The 15,865-nt window shown below is 37.2% G+C and overlaps 1 protein-coding gene across 4 annotated transcripts; it reads right to left on the bottom strand.

Annotated features, from left to right (window-relative positions):
• Positions 1–1,504: 1,504 nt before the first annotated feature.
• Positions 1,505–12,302, bottom strand: LOC149775102 (BTB/POZ domain-containing protein 6-like). 4 transcript variants are annotated; one of them, XM_089944440.1, is made up of 4 exons: positions 12,154–12,302; positions 4,027–4,198; positions 3,624–3,876; positions 1,505–2,892 (listed from the first exon to the last, which is right to left on the bottom strand). In XM_089944440.1, the coding sequence occupies exons 3-4, from the start codon at positions 3,851–3,853 to the stop codon at positions 1,863–1,865; spliced, it is 1,260 nt and encodes a 419-aa protein (XP_089800566.1). In that variant the 5' UTR covers positions 3,854–3,876; positions 4,027–4,198; positions 12,154–12,302; the 3' UTR covers positions 1,505–1,862. The 4 variants fall into 4 exon arrangements, with proteins under 4 accessions (XP_089800566.1, XP_089800568.1, XP_089800565.1 ...); XM_089944442.1 differs by lacking the exon at positions 4,027–4,198 and having other exon boundaries at positions 12,069–12,302; XM_089944439.1 differs by lacking the exon at positions 4,027–4,198.
• Between the last annotated feature and the right edge of the window lie 3,563 nt (positions 12,303–15,865).

Here is a 15,865-nt window from a genome sequence, read left to right as displayed (position 1 = left end):
GACAGTGCACAACAGATCATCCCAAAAGCTCTTCTAGTCTATGACCACCATTTTCTGTAGGAGTAGCAGTAAGAAGATTTTTTAAATGTCTGCTGTCATGGCCATATCAAATGTATGGGCAACACCATTTTCATTTAGGATCAACAAGACATTATAAGAAGTTTTCTGGTGAAAACTGCAAGCAATTCTTGATGAATGATGGACAGACAGACTATTCATAATGATTAAGAAGCACTCCATGAACCCAATTACTGTCAAATGAGGTGATAAAAACATGTCCCAATATTGCATCAAATAAAGCAAAAAAATGTGTTGGGTTCCTACTGCACTAGTTTTAAAATGAGGATATGTAAATATTATATATATTATAATGATTAGTATATATAATGTACTAATCACTTCAAGTCCTGGACAAAACCAGCTAAATTAGATGCACAAATCAATTTATTGTTTCAATTCATATTTTTTCACCTTGGAGGTAAAATGTTCTAGGGTCATCAAAGAAAAACAGGGACAATCGGCTGACCAGAAACATATATTTTAGTGGGGCCTAAAACTCAAACAGTGACTGTTGTCCAATTATGGTTCAATCTATACATGGGGTATGTTTACATAAAATCAGTAAGCCAGCCAAAACAACATTCTAAACCAACTTGATGTTAAATTTTGGGAATCGAGTGTAATTTAGTGTAACAAGATTTTCGAGATGTCTGCTGTGATGGCCATATCAGATGTACGAGCAACACCGTTTTCATTTAGGATCAACATTATAAAAAGTCTTCTGATGACCAGTATCAGCAATTAGCTGATTGTTGATGGATGGACAATTCACTATGAATGAAGAGCCATGCCATAAACCCACCTCAAGTCAATGAGCTAATAAAAATAGTGACCAATGTCCATATATTACCTCAAATAAAACTCAAACAATGACTGCTTTTGTAATGTTACTCAATCTATACACAGGGTATGTTTACATAACCTGAAAACACTGCAAATCTAAAACAATTTGGTGTTAAATTTAGCATAATATATCAGAGTTCCTTTAAGGCTCTGATAGGAAGGATGGATGGGCAGACACCACAAAATCCTATTAATCCACTGCTTTTCATTCGGGGGTGGGGGATAGTAATAATAAATGCTGACATCTAGTTTAGATGCAAATTGTTAAGAAATCCAAGTATAGCTCATATTTCCCAAAGGATTGTTGTTGTTGTTGTAGGGTTTAACGCCATTTTGCAGCACACGATAGGCTATACATGGCGGCCAGTATTAATGGTGGAGGAAGAACCCGGAAAAACCCCGGAAAGAACCACCGACCCACGAGAAGCCACTGGCAAGCTTTCTCACATACCCACATTAGCCGAATCCGAGACTCGAACCCATGCAGACAGAGGTGAGATGGCAGTGATCCGTAACGGAGAGCGCTTTAGACCACTCGGGGCCGCACCAAAAGGATAGTACTACAGTTTGAGCTGTTCATTTAAGAAGAAATGACACGTCATTACAAAATAATGATTTTGTATTTGAGCATTAGAAAACAAAAATGGTAGTTTTACACTTAATGTTTAGTTGTAAAACCACCATAAGCACAAACAAATCCGTATATACCTGAACCGAATCAAATTATTTTATTGGGGGGGGGGGTGCTTTCTACAGTCTTTTCACAAGGTGCATAATAATGTCTCAACAGAATAAATTCATAAAGTTTATCATGGATTTCAGTGCTTTAAACTCAAGTCAGATAGTACAATACATTTACTAACATGCTAGAATGTTCTTTGTTGGTTTGAAGAAATATTAACAAATCATTTTATTTGTAACAGATTGTTATAAATGTCAACTCTGATGCACTTGATGGATTAAAGAGAGTAAATTAGTCCAGGAATCTGTCCCTGTTTCACATCAGTGTTATTTGTGCTGAATCGAATGCGTTTAAATGTGAACTCGACACCATTTTCACTGACAGTTTCCCGTCCATCATTTCCAAAATAAGTCTTCCCACCTTCCAAGTTACAAATAATGTGGTACTCAACACCATGATTCAATACCACAGGCTGATTAAAAAGTACATCATACAAAGAATCAGTGGTATTGGTTTGCAACTGGGCAGTTACACTGGTCAGTACATTACTACTATTATCTTGGAGTATGACTGACACATTTAGTTGCCCCGCTTGGTCACATTTGCCATATATCTTTATGCCATGTAAAGTGATGGCTGCAGAGGGTAAGAAACAAATTGCATCCTTTTTTCGGCCTCTACATTCCCATCCCATTTTCTCCTTTTGGAACCTCATCAACTCATGCTTTGGCTTATTGCCTCTCTGGTATGCTTTGAAGGGTAAGTTTAGAGTCCCTGTCTTCTTTTGCAGAAAGTACAATAAAATCCCTTTCTCTTCTTCAGCCGTTAGAATTCCCTTGTTACTCACATGGTCCATATAATAATCTTTATTCATAATGGGAAATCGGATTTCAGAGAAGGCATCTCCAAGAACCTTTCTTTGGTTCCCTCCTGTAACCATCAGGTTTTGGAGCCCACACTGAGCTTCAGCCCACTTCATGGCAATTTTATAGACTTCTTCCTCAGGTAAGGCCAAACCCTCAGATGCAAGTACTGCCTGCAAACATGGTTGTGGCAGTGCTGCCAGCTGATCAGTGTAGAGAACCTGTGAGTTGGCCACTATGAATTTAATGCAGTTTTCGACAACATCACAAGGAGCATAATTGTGGTACCTCTTCATGAACATGCATGCTGACTCTGGAGAGAAAGAAGAAGCAAGGACAGATACACACTTTCCAATGAGATCTTCAGCTTGGTATTCTTCAGCTATGCAAAAAAGTGTATCTGCATTGGTTGCAGTAACTTCTACCACACCAGTGTAGAGATATCTGCAAGAAAACAAACTCTGTATTTATAAAACAAATTTTGTTAATTTCCGCTATACCACAAGCTGGGCATGTAACTTTGTTCTGCAATTATGTACATACTACTTTTCTCACTGTAACATGGTCATCTACTTTTCTCACTGTAACATGGTCATCTACTTTTCTCACTGTAACATGGTCATCTACGGACCCTGATGACCGCATTATAATGAGGGAAAGATGTATGCCCTAAAGACCTAGTTCTTTCATCATTATAATTTTGTTGTTGTTTACCCAGCTTAAGATTATTTCTATTGCTTTTACAAATTACCTCTGTTGTTATTACAAATTACGTCTGTTATTATTACAAATTACCTCTGTTGTTATTACAAATTACATGTTATTATTACAAATTACCTCTGTTGTTTTTAAATTTGCAAATTTTATATTATTTTACATGCATCATTGACATTTCTCAAGTGAACTTTACCCACAATACACAGGCTACAATTGTCAAATTTAAAATTAATTTGTGTGTTTTTTTTTAAATATTGAACTCTGTAGAAAATGCCTTTATGGAGAATGGTATTGTAGTAATGAGTAACCTTCTCTAAGTAAAGAATTTATTATTATTCTTATTATTATTTATTATTAATATTATAATTATCTTTGAGATATTTTTGTGTCAGTGGGTGCTCTTATTCTCTTTGAGAATGACTAACATTACAAAAATTCCTCATGTAAACCAAGCTAACCTAAAAAATGTCCATACAATTTTTGGATCCTTATCTACAAGGTTGAAGTAGATCTCATTTGGTGCCTCAAGAAAACTGTAACGGAAAGTTGAATTGCGGCTAGCAAGGATGAATTTGTGAGCTCCAATCCTTTCTCCTCCAGCCTCAAATATGACATCACACAGAAGCTGCTCCTCTAGCATTGTCAAGTTTGTCTGGTCAAAACCTGGGGTTAAATCACATGCTGCCATGTTGTGGGTGTCAATATTTCAAACTGAAAAATATGAATATATTCAATTTCACATTAAAAGACTCTGGATGATTTATATATTATTATCATTAGCGTCTGTGCACAAACAATCTTTCCTTCCATGTTGAGACAGTATTTTCATATCAAGCTGAGTAGTTAGAAAACGAAACTCACAATTTCTGTTTCTAGGTTTGAATCTTGAGTTCCCCATGTATGAGATAGGAGTTGCCATATCAATGCCAGTTTTTAATCTGATCATGAGTCATAATTCAAAGAAACGTGCAGAATTTGCTCATCACTGAACCTGTGTTTTGGATGCCAATGCTGTCATCCAAGGGCTACAACTCTGTAAAATATAATCAAAAACTAAACATTATCAAAATCATTTGATCACTTATTAAGATGATTATCACTGTAAATTCGATAAATTTAAATTTAAAAAAGAAGTAAATGACAAGTCATTGGGATGCATATTCCAATTATGACCGTAGTTCTTAGACATGTCAGTCATTGTCAATCTTAGGCATATCAGTCATTGTCAATCTTAGACATCAGTCATCATCAATCTTAGACATCTGTCATCATCAATTTTAGACATCAGTCATCATCAATCTTAGACATCAGTCATCATCAATCTTAGACATATCAGTCATCATCAATATTAGACATAGCAGTCATTGTCAATCTTAGACATCAGCATAGCTGCCAACCTTCCAGGCTCAAAATTAGTGAAAATAGGGAAAAAAAAGTCGTGAATTTGGACACGAATTCGTGAAAAATACCATGACAATAACTCCATCCACTCTGACTACTCCGACCGTCAATACTTCTTGCCTGCTGGTTGATCTTGTGGACTAAACTTGCTGACAAATTTTCTGCAGCTAAGGAGGCCCTAAAGTCTGTCTTATTTTTCCTCACTAAAGAAAATACTCTTTCGCTGTCACTGTTGCTGTGAGAAATGCACAGGAGCTGCAGCATTTTTGGTTCTTCCACAGGAAAATTTGGAAGCGGTTTTCGAGTCCGGGAACATATGTCAGAACAAATGTTTAGCATGGCATGGTCTACAGCTGATAAAAGTCGATTGTGTTTGACACAAGAAAACTCACAAATAATGCTTAAGCGTTGGAAGCCTGCGGGTCTTCCGCCAATGGTTTAAAATATTCCAGAGCTGAAATCTGCGAATTCTTAATTTTCCCAACTTCTATGTGTTTTTTGCAACCGACATTCTTCCTCACATCGTCTCTGCGATGGCACACTTGAGTGCAAAAAGCATGAATGAATATCAATGTTTAATGGCAGAATGCATGGCCAATTTTTGATATATTCCAAATTAAACTTCACTTTTTGAATAATACATTTCTTTTTCCTTGGTGGTGAAGACATTTTCAAAATCTTACATGCGATGCTGAACGGTAAAGCAAATCAGTGTTTTGACGCATGCGCGGAGCAAATTTCCGGTTAGGCCCCAGTTTCTCTCAAAAGCATTTGTAAAACTACTCTTATACATATAGATTAAAATAGGCTAAAATGCCTGTGACCGGGCCAACTGTACTAATCGGCTGTAGATCTACTAATATCGTGACCAGCGGTACCGGACCGTTTCGGCAACTGCAAATATCACGACTAGCGCTTAACAGGAAATCAGTTATTTTATTAAAGATTTAAAATAATTGAGGATCGGAAAATTCGTGAATTTTTGTCTTACGGCGTGAATCCGTGAATCGCTGAAAAAGTCGTGAAATTCACACCAAATTCGTGAGGGTTGGCAGCTATGCATCAGTCATCGTCAATCTTAGACATATCAGTCATCACCAATCTTAGACATATCAGTCATCACCAATCTTAGACATATCAGTCATCATCAATCTTAGACATATCAGTCATCATCAATTTTAGACATATCAGTCATCATTAATCTTAGACATATCAGTCATCATCAATCTTAGTCATATCAGTCATCACCAATCTTAGACATATTATTCATCATCAATCTTAGACATATCAGTCATCATCAATCTTAGACATATCAGTCATCATCAATCTTAGACATATCAGTCATCGTCAATCTTAGACATATCAGTCATCATCAATCTTGGGCATATCAGTCATCATCAATCTTAGACATATCAGACATCATCAATCTTAGACATATCAGTCACATCTGCTTCATCATCAATCTCGTATATGCTCACAAAACACAGTTTTTAAATACTTCTACTTTTGGGTAAGTACCATCTATACTTGCTAAGTTGAGCTCAGCTACCATCACATAATGCATAATGTGCCGGCCGATCTAGGTCTGTGTAGCTGATTAAGAATAATGAGTAGAACTAACAACACAGACCCTGATCTGCCAGCATATAATGTGTTGGCAGATCTGGGTCTATGTTGTTTGCAGTTCGACTTGCCTTAAATAAACAAATAGAGATGTCTCATCTGCTTGAGGTTAAATCTTTACATTCAGAACTGACAACAAAATAGACTTGTTCTCTATCAATGTAGCTGGTGATTTTATTATATTTTTCTGTCAAACTTGTTCGCTATCAATGTAGCTGGTGATTTTATTATATTTTTCTGTCAGCCTTGTTCTCTATCAATGTAGCTGGTGATTTTATTACATTTTTCTGTCAGACTTGTTCTGCAAATGGTAAATCCAAGCTGGTGAACTGGCAACTATCCCTGATAAATCGCCCAAATTCTGTATTTCTGCCCTGTTGCCATTCTGAGGAAAAAATGTCCCACATCAACACTCACATGGAGATTTAAATACTGTAATTTGATCTCTCCTAGACTGAAAATCTGACCAGCAGCAGTGTTTTTAATTTAATTCTCAAGATTTTACACACATTTTTTCTTTTTAATACTGGGCATTCACTTTAAGAGCATAGCTTCACACTGAGATGCATAATTAACCACACTGAGCTAGGCAGCACAATGTAAGTATAACGAATGCTTAAATGAACCGATTTAAGCCAATATAAGTATACTCAGATTCCTAGTTAAATAATATATGATCTCACAAGTCAAATATCTGACTTCAAAGGCAACTGGACAAACTTTGTTTTATTTTTTGGTGATTAATTTGATTCAATCAGTGAAACGTGCAGGAATTCAGAATCAAGTATGACTTGACTGGATTAAAATTTGATCAAATAATGGTGTTTATTTGAAAGCCCAACAATTTATAATCAATTAGAATTCTGCAAAATATGATGGCTCACAAAGCCAACAATCAAAGTGGACAAACTTCAATCGTGTTTTCATTGGCGATTATTTTGCTATAGTTGGGTAAATATTTAAAAATTGGGGTGTTTTAATTATTGTATCATTCAAAAAGAATTTACTGACATTATGCTCAGTGTTTTATTTCTTGGAATTACTGAGATTGAATAATGAGATGGAATAATTTTATTTTATGTCTTTGTGAACTGTTAAATCGAAATAGCTCAAAGAAGAATATTTTCTTTTCTGTTTCGGTCTCTGAAACAACCTTCCAGCGATAATCATTCTGACCATCAGACTCCAACGAAACCATGCTCAAGCATGTGGGATACCACTCACTGCAAGCTCTGCCACTAGAGATGATACCTTAAAGGAACAAGTGTTACATAAATGTGATTTAATTTATATTTATTTTAATTTTTTGTTTCTCTGTCAGCTTTAAAAATTTTTTCTCTACTGCATGCTATTATAATATAATCTTGTTTACGTGATTTGGAAATTTTTTCCAGAAAATAGTTTGACACTGCTCTTCATTTGTAAACACTTAAAGCTGACATAGTTCCTGATCTTAATTCAAGATTAGTAACACCCATTTATTTTTATTGTGGAAATGATAAGTGTCAGATTGAGGCTGTATTGGATACGTGACCATAGGCTTGTAAATAGTTTTTATTGAAGTTGTTGTTGTTGTTGTTGTGGGGTTTAACACCATTTTTCAGCACACGATAGGCTATATATGGCGGCCAGTATTAATGGTGGAGGAAGAACCCGGGAAAAACCCCGGAAAGAACCACCAACCCACGAGAAGCTACTGGCAAGCTTTCTCACATACCCATATTGGCTGAATCTTAGACTCGAACCGACACAGGCAGAGGTGAGATGGCAGTGATCCGTAACGAAGAGCACTTTAGACCACTCGGCCACTCGGGGCCCCTTTTATTGAAGTATACAACTTTTTCATTTTATTCTTGGAGTAAAATGATTGGTTTTTATCAGGGTCATATTGGGAATGCGTGACTTTAAGATGTAAACATGATCATGTAACCCTCTATTTTGCAGTTCCGGCATTTCTGAGTCATGCATTTGTTAGTTTTAATAGTGATGCTTAAAGAGAGATTTTTCAGTTTGGGCTTTAAACACCTGACATCAATGTGTTCTTTTGTTGTGTCAGTCTGGAGTTATTTTAATGTTTATTCAAATTATCTGGATTCAAAGGTTCAATTCTTTTTTCTTTGGAAATATTTGTGTGCTCATACAGAATTCCTGAACAAAGAAATTTCTTTAAAATTGTATTCAAATTTCCAACACCGGAGTGTTATTTCTTGTGTTTCTACAAGGAACTGTAGACAACAGCACAGTACAGGATACAGCATACATCATCGCTTTCCATCTTGGATTCTTTGTCTGGACTCAAACTTGAATTCTTTAGAACATTTCATTATTAGGACTTCTAAAATTTTATTTGTGGATTATTCTTGGATTATTTTTTATCCTTAAAACCGTAAGTTCTTATTTTTTTTTTCATTTTTAACGAGTTTTTCCAGGGAAATAAATTATTTGTTAAATTGTTTAGAGCTTGTGTTTTCACTCTTTCTTATGTTACTGTTTATTCAAGCCTAAACATGTAACATACGAAATTGGGGGCTCGTCCAAGAACCCAGGACCTCTTGCACCCCAAGCGAGAATCACACAACTAGACCAACTCAGGAATATTGGTCTTTTATCAACACACAAACATATGGTAAAAGATCTGCACCAGTTACCACATGGAACCAATTACCACATGATTGGGGGCCCCGAGTGGCTGAGTAGTCTAACGCGCTTTCCGTTACAGATCACTGCCATTTCACCTCTGTCTGCGTAGGTTCGAGTCTCGGATTCGGCCAATGTGGGTATGTGAGAAAGCTTGCCAGTAGCTTCTCGAGGGTCGGTGGTTCTTTCTGGGGATTTCCCTGGTTCTTCCTCCACCATTAATACTGGCCGCCATGTATAGCCTATCTTGTGCTGAAAAATGGTGTCAAACCCCACAACAACAACCACATGATTGAACTCTTGACCATCTGCAGTACTTTTCTGAATTAGCAGAAAAAACAACACACATTGTAATGTTTATCCTGGCAACTAACAAAATCTGAAATAGGACAGTTCTGTCTAGTGGGAACTGGTGTAAACCATCTAATGATTTCTTTCATCTTTCCCCGATACAATTAATTCCTATAATGTTACATTTCCATGAAGGTCCATTGAAAAAATGTGTATTTCATTGTAAAATACATGACAGTTATTTATCTATGCCAACTTTAGCTAAATGAAATTGGCATGTTATTAAACCAATCACAATTGTTGCATAATATATTGGTTTGTAAGGTAATTTTTTTTGTATAATATATTGTTTTGTAGTGTAATAATTCTTGCATACTATATTTGTTTGTAAGGTAATAATTCTTGCATACTAAATTGGTTTGTAGGGTAATAATTGCTACTGTATTAACTAAAATCTAAATTAGAAAGTTTCACAACAACAGTTTACACACTGGATTAATGATAACATGAACCATAATGGTATAAACTAAGACTATAACAAAAAATATAGATAAGTTTTGAAACTGGGGTGGCCTGATCTAGAGTGTAAAATTATGCCACTTCTTGTTTTTCATTAACAGACTATAGCAATTCTTGATGCATTAAACTCATACAGCAGTTACAATACATATATTTCCAAATACTTTGTGGAAAGGAGGTAAACAATCACTGTGAAAACTTAAGTTGAATTTCTTGTTATATGCATGTGCACCAATCTAATATTAAGATATATTTTAGTGCAAAAGTTAATGTTGACTTCATCTTAAATTGGTGTGATGCACTTCCACTCAGCTTAATTTCTCTCATGGTGCTGGCTATGTGCAATACAGAAGTAAATACTTAAAAATGGAACCCTTATGAGAGTGATCAATCACTAGGGGTGAAACTATACAGATCTGCCATACAATATCGATATCATTCACAATGCACAGCATAAAAAACAATGCAGAACAAACCAGTCTGATCTGGAAAAAACTAGAATATAGTAGTCCAAACCAAAATAAACCAGTCTGGTCCAGAATTAACTGGTTAGATCTGGAAAATAAGTTTGATCTGGAATAAATGGGTTTAAACCAGACTGAACCAGAATAAACCAGTCTAATCTAGAATAAACTGGTTTTATGTGGAATATACCAGTCTAAACCAGAATAAACTTGTTTAACCCAGAATAAACCACTTTGTTCTGGAATAACCTGGTTTTACATGGAAGAAACCTGTCCTGGCCTGAATAAATCAGTTTAATCCAGAATAAAAGTCTGTTCTTGAATAGATGTCTTAACCAGAATAAACTGGTTTGATATGGAATGAACAAGGCCTAACCAGAATAAACTGATTTGATCCTGAATCAACCAGTCTCTTAAGGAGTAAATGGTAAACCAGTCCTAACTAAAATAAACTGGCTTGATCCAGAATAAAGTGATTTGATTCCATATAAACCAGTTTGATTTAGAATAAACTAGTCCAATCTGGAACAAACCATCTTATCCATAATAATCTGGTCTAATTCAAAACAAAACTGGGTACATAAGCACAGATATCATGCAACTGTATAAACAAATATACCATATACTACCAATATTTGTTGGTGGAATAGATGCTCCATGGCTAATTCCTCCCTGCTAAGAATCTATCTCCTTGGGGATTAATCTAACAGCTGCATCTGTTGTCAAACTGGGTCATGAGAGTAATGCACCATTATGACAACCTATGAAATTTACTACAATATTGTAACCTGCATTATGCTAACATATTGTAACTTCTACATGTATTATTACCATCATGGTATATAATATGGAATTAAATAAACTGTTAGAATGCAACTAGCAGAATTAGCAGAATTAGAAATGGAATAATGTAATGTAGAGCACTGACATGTGTAATACTGAAAATAAGCACATTAAAGTTAATATATGGCAGTATCATGCAGATCAAACTTAGAAAGAACTATTATCAGATGTAAAGATGCAGTCTTGAACTTACATTATTACATGTTACACGCGTTCAAAATGGAAAATTAGAATAATGCAGAAAAGAAATATACAGGTACAGCATATACTAATAGAAAATACATGTATAGAATAATGGCAGCAACCCACCTCCATACAACATGCTTAAAAATGGTCAATATGATACATATTCATGTATCCATGTGGTTTTTCACATTGGATTGTATGCGGTGTTGAACAGGCCACATATTAAGAGCTGATACTTATTCGTACAAATAGTCACAGTTTCCTGTATTTGTGATAACTAGTTATTTACGTTGCATTGTGTATGAATCTGAACACGGAAAAATTTGTTTTTATCCTTGTACAATACAGGCCTTCATACCTTGTTTCTGGCACAACTTTCAAGTTTGTTCAGGATCGAATAGAAACCATTTTATTTGCAAACATTGTGTGCAGAGAAACAGATGTTATATTTCTACAAGTTTTGCACAAAATCGACTTCTTTTTGCCACTAAATTCATAAATGTCAGTGGCATTTCATTTTTGCTTCATACATACTCCATTTTCCTGTACACTGCATCAGTCTGTTGAGAAAAAGATGTGAAATTATTTTATTGTTAGTTATTCTCTCACACTCTCTAGATCAGGAGTCTCATACTCAAACTACTCTGACGGACGAATGACCACACCACCTTTGTTATCTCTCATGAAAATTGTGACGCCAATCATTTTGCGGGCTTCAGGAAAAGGCTTGGAGGGCCGCATGCGGTCCGCGCGTTTGAGTTCCCTGCTCTAAACACAGAAGTCTAACGTTTTATTAATTTAAGTACGGCGAAATCTCTGACAACATGAAATCGCCGTATCGGTAATATAAATTAATAATACTTTATTGATAAAACGTCGGACTCCTGTGCTCTAAATGTTACTTAAATTTAACGGAAAGAAATGGGACATTTCCATTACCATAATTTGAAGCCATTTCTTCACAGAGTACCATAATAACCCATCCACCTGTACTGATTGTGCATTACCAATAGTCGTTAATTACCTGCCAAGCATGCGCTCTGTACATACAGATTTTCTAATATTTATCTCGCTTTCTTGCAAATGAAAAGAGCACGCTAACTTCAGCCTAGCAGGGATGGTTTGTAGTTTATCTTTATGCGGATTCCTCCGACCTGTTCCGTGTATCTGTGCATCGGTGGCAAGACAAATGGAAGTACAAAACGGAACAAATAACACAAGAGCGACAAGAGCCGAATACGGTAAACTGGTTTTATGTCAAAGTTTTGGGTTAATGAAACTATCAAGTACCTTATAGCTGATTTACATGGTTAAAGTGTGTATCGATGGAACATCGCTAGGTCATTTCCATCAGATCGTGAAATAACATAGCATGTAGTTGTAGGAATACACATCAGTTTAATGTGATTCGTGTCTGGTGGAGTGCAAAAGATGTTACAACAGCAAAGGGCGAAAATGCGCCGATTGAACTCGGATCAAAATTAATCTTCCGATATAGTCTCTACATTTCTTTATCAGTACTGAACTCTCCACTGTGTCCAGATCAATACGGCAACATATGTTAATCTGAAATACCTTCAAAGATGACTTAACGGTGAAGTTCTTGTCATACGTTCACCGGCATTTCTTTGAGAGGCTGGACTGTAAACAAAACAATGTGCAATGGAACAGAGTTCACTTCCGGATTATCACCAAGACCTTATCACTCACTGAGCAGCAGAGGGGGCGAATCCGACATTTTGTCCAATCGTTATTTGGCTTAATTAATACTTTCTGCAACTCAACGATCTAGTGTCGTCAGCGCCTGGTAAAAAAAAAACGACGTCGTCGTTGGGGGATCGTCCAATCGTCATTTGGTTTAATTAACACCTTCTGCGCGCCGATCCCCAGCGTCGTCAGCGTCCGGTAAGCACATCGACGACCGCGTCGATGTCATCGCCCCCCTCTGCTGCTAAGTGGTTATTTACAATGAAAATTATTTACAACTAACCGAATATTTGGTCAAGTCCGATACGATATCGTGTCCGAGGGTCATGTAAATTTATCGTTACAAATCCGTGTGGGGTCGACTGAGCATGACTAAAAAAGTTTCGAAAAACATTGAAGTCCATGTCACCGCCGCACCATGTCTGCCAAATATTTCGTAGCGTGTGTGTATCAACGCCGTTGAATACAGCAAGAATATTGCAGTTGTCTCTGATTACTTTTGGAATCTGAGTGTATCGTTGAGTGACATATATCACGTCAGTGTTTTTATGCCTGCCTCTGGAAAATATCCTAGCTGGGTTTTTTTGATTGTCTAACATAACATCATCGTACACGACTAGATTGTTAACGTCGCCATCAATATCATCAATACCTGGTGCATCATTGATATCTGTAATAAACTCAATAACATTTTTTTTTTAGCGATCGCTGATGCATTCTCGTTGAAATCTTTCAACACCTCGTAGCATCGTTGATCATCTACGCTAGGAGCAACCAAATACAACTTGTCCCACTTCATCCGTCTCATTATTAAATTGAGTAACAATTGCGTCTTGCCCGATCCAGATGGTCCGATGATAATCATCCGGATCGAGTTTGGTAACGCTGCAACATGCTTAACTGGTTCTCTTGTTTTAGTCGCCGAAAAATCAATTATATTCATATCTCTATACATAAATTATGGATCTATATTGTGTGAAGTGTAGAGTACGTACTGGCACAAATGATATGACAACCGCCACAACAAGAAATAACAGATCGGCCCTTACTGGTAAGTGTGTACAATGCGGTACAAAGAAATTTAGATTTATTTCTATTAAACCCGGGGATGTTTTAAAAAAAAGCGAGGAGGTGATATTGCAGCCAGGTTATCAAAACTCCCCGGAACCCCGTGGGCAAAGTATCCAGGAGAAAAGCACCTCCCAGGATATAGCTACTGTGGCCCCGGAACACGATTAGATATCAGACTCGATGATCAAAATCAACCCAAACCCTGTGAGTACCCAATAAATGCTATCGATAAGGCGTGTCATGCTCATGATGTTGCTTACAAAAGTAGCGATCTGCAACAGCGTCATATCGCGGACGTAAAATTAATTCACGCGTTAAATGCTATTCCTGATAAATCCTTCAAAGAAAAATTGGCCTCATGGTTGGTAAAATCGGCTATGAAAGGTAAATTAATGATGGGCGCTGGTAATTAATAACAATATGGAATCCATCTATTATTCTCCGAGAGGATACTGGAAGGGGAAGGCCGCAATTGGTAAGCTTGCAAGCGCTGCAAAGGTAACAAAGGCCACTGCGGCTAATTGGTTATCCAAATAGGCTATATGGCAAATTTATCTACCACCGCCTAAACAAATCAACTTCTCGCGCTTTGATGTCAGCGTACCTAATGAAGTTCATCAGGCTGATATACTATTTCTGCCGCATGACAACGGTTACAAATACGCGCTAACCGTAGTTGATGTTGCGAGTCGATACAAACAAGCGGAGCCGTTAAAAACAAAGTCAGCAACTGAAGTAGCCGCTGCGTTTGAAAGAATTTATCAAAGAGGTCCTCTGCGCTGGCCAAATCTATTACAAGTTGATCCTGGTAGTGAATTTCGCGGCGCTGTTTTATCAACGCTGAAACATCATAGGGTCGCGGTACGACGAGGTCATACTGCGCTACATCGTGATCAGGCAATTGTTGAACGATTCAATCGGACTCTTGCTGAACGGTTATTTGGATATCAATACGCGAAGGAATTCATCCAAGAAAAACGATCTCGTGAATGGGTCAAAAGGTTGCCAGGCGTAATTGTCGCGTTAAATAACGAGATTACCCGAGCAATCAACATGAAGCCCAGCGACGCGATTAAATACGAGTATATACCCAAAAGATCAAAAATAGATAGCGTTTCCAAGCCGATTCTCGGCGATGTCACTGTTAGATATCTATATGAACCAGGAGAGCTTGAAGGCGGTAAAAAAAGGGCTACTGATCCTATTTGGAGTGTTACCACACATAACATATCAACGATAACACGATCAACTGGTAGACCACCGATCTATAGACTGGATTCAACTGCTCCTCAGCGCGGGTTTACACGCGAGCAACTACAAGTGATACCTGACGATACTCAATTACCCCCGCGTGGTCTTAACTAGCGCCGTTGCGTCTATTGCACTCAAGACAGGTCAACCTTACATTGTTTTTAACATGACCGAGACTGTTATCGATTCTGTCCACGGTAAATTGGCGAGCGTCTTTATCCGAATAGCGCCAACTCATTATACAATTGCAACTCGCACAGTGATTATTCTGTTGTTGTCGTAGCGAGATTATTAATTCGGCATCAATATCAAAACGCCGCTGTTTGTTTTTATCCTGTTGGCGGTAACCCGAGAGTTTTCTATTAATGACGCTTGCATCGATGATGTCGCCGGCTTCGTCACTGACTCCGTCAATAACAATTCTTCGAAGCTGATTTATCCTTCGAACTCGGGACACTGCAAGATAGACTAGATTTGACCATTCGATGCGATTATCAACTATCCAAACAATTGTATCCGTGATGGTTAGTCCCTGCGAGGAATGTATTGTTGTTGCGTATCCTAGCGTCCACGGGGATTTATCAGCACGTAGCGCGTCCTCGACGACGCTGATATCAACGAGCACAATATCATTCAGCACGAGAATTTGTTTTTCTGTCCGGCCTGGAATTTCAACTTCAATGTTTTGCCGCCGTGTATCCGCGGGT

This window comes from Sinohyriopsis cumingii, chromosome 19, assembly GCF_028554795.1.
Source record: "Sinohyriopsis cumingii isolate HCF-2022 chromosome 19, ASM2855479v2, whole genome shotgun sequence".
Taxonomy (NCBI): Eukaryota; Metazoa; Mollusca; class Bivalvia; order Unionida; family Unionidae; genus Sinohyriopsis; species Sinohyriopsis cumingii.
This window is presented reverse-complemented; position numbering and strand designations above follow the sequence as displayed.

Coding starts and splice junctions, on each gene's coding strand:
- LOC149775102 (XM_089944442.1), bottom strand. CDS start 3,853: ATGGCAGCATGTGATTTAACCCCAGGTTTTGACCAGACAAACTTGACA. Junction 2,893..3,623: donor ATTGTATGGACATTTTTTAG/GTTAGCTTGGTT, acceptor GTTTTCTTGCAG/ATATCTCTACACTGGTGTGG.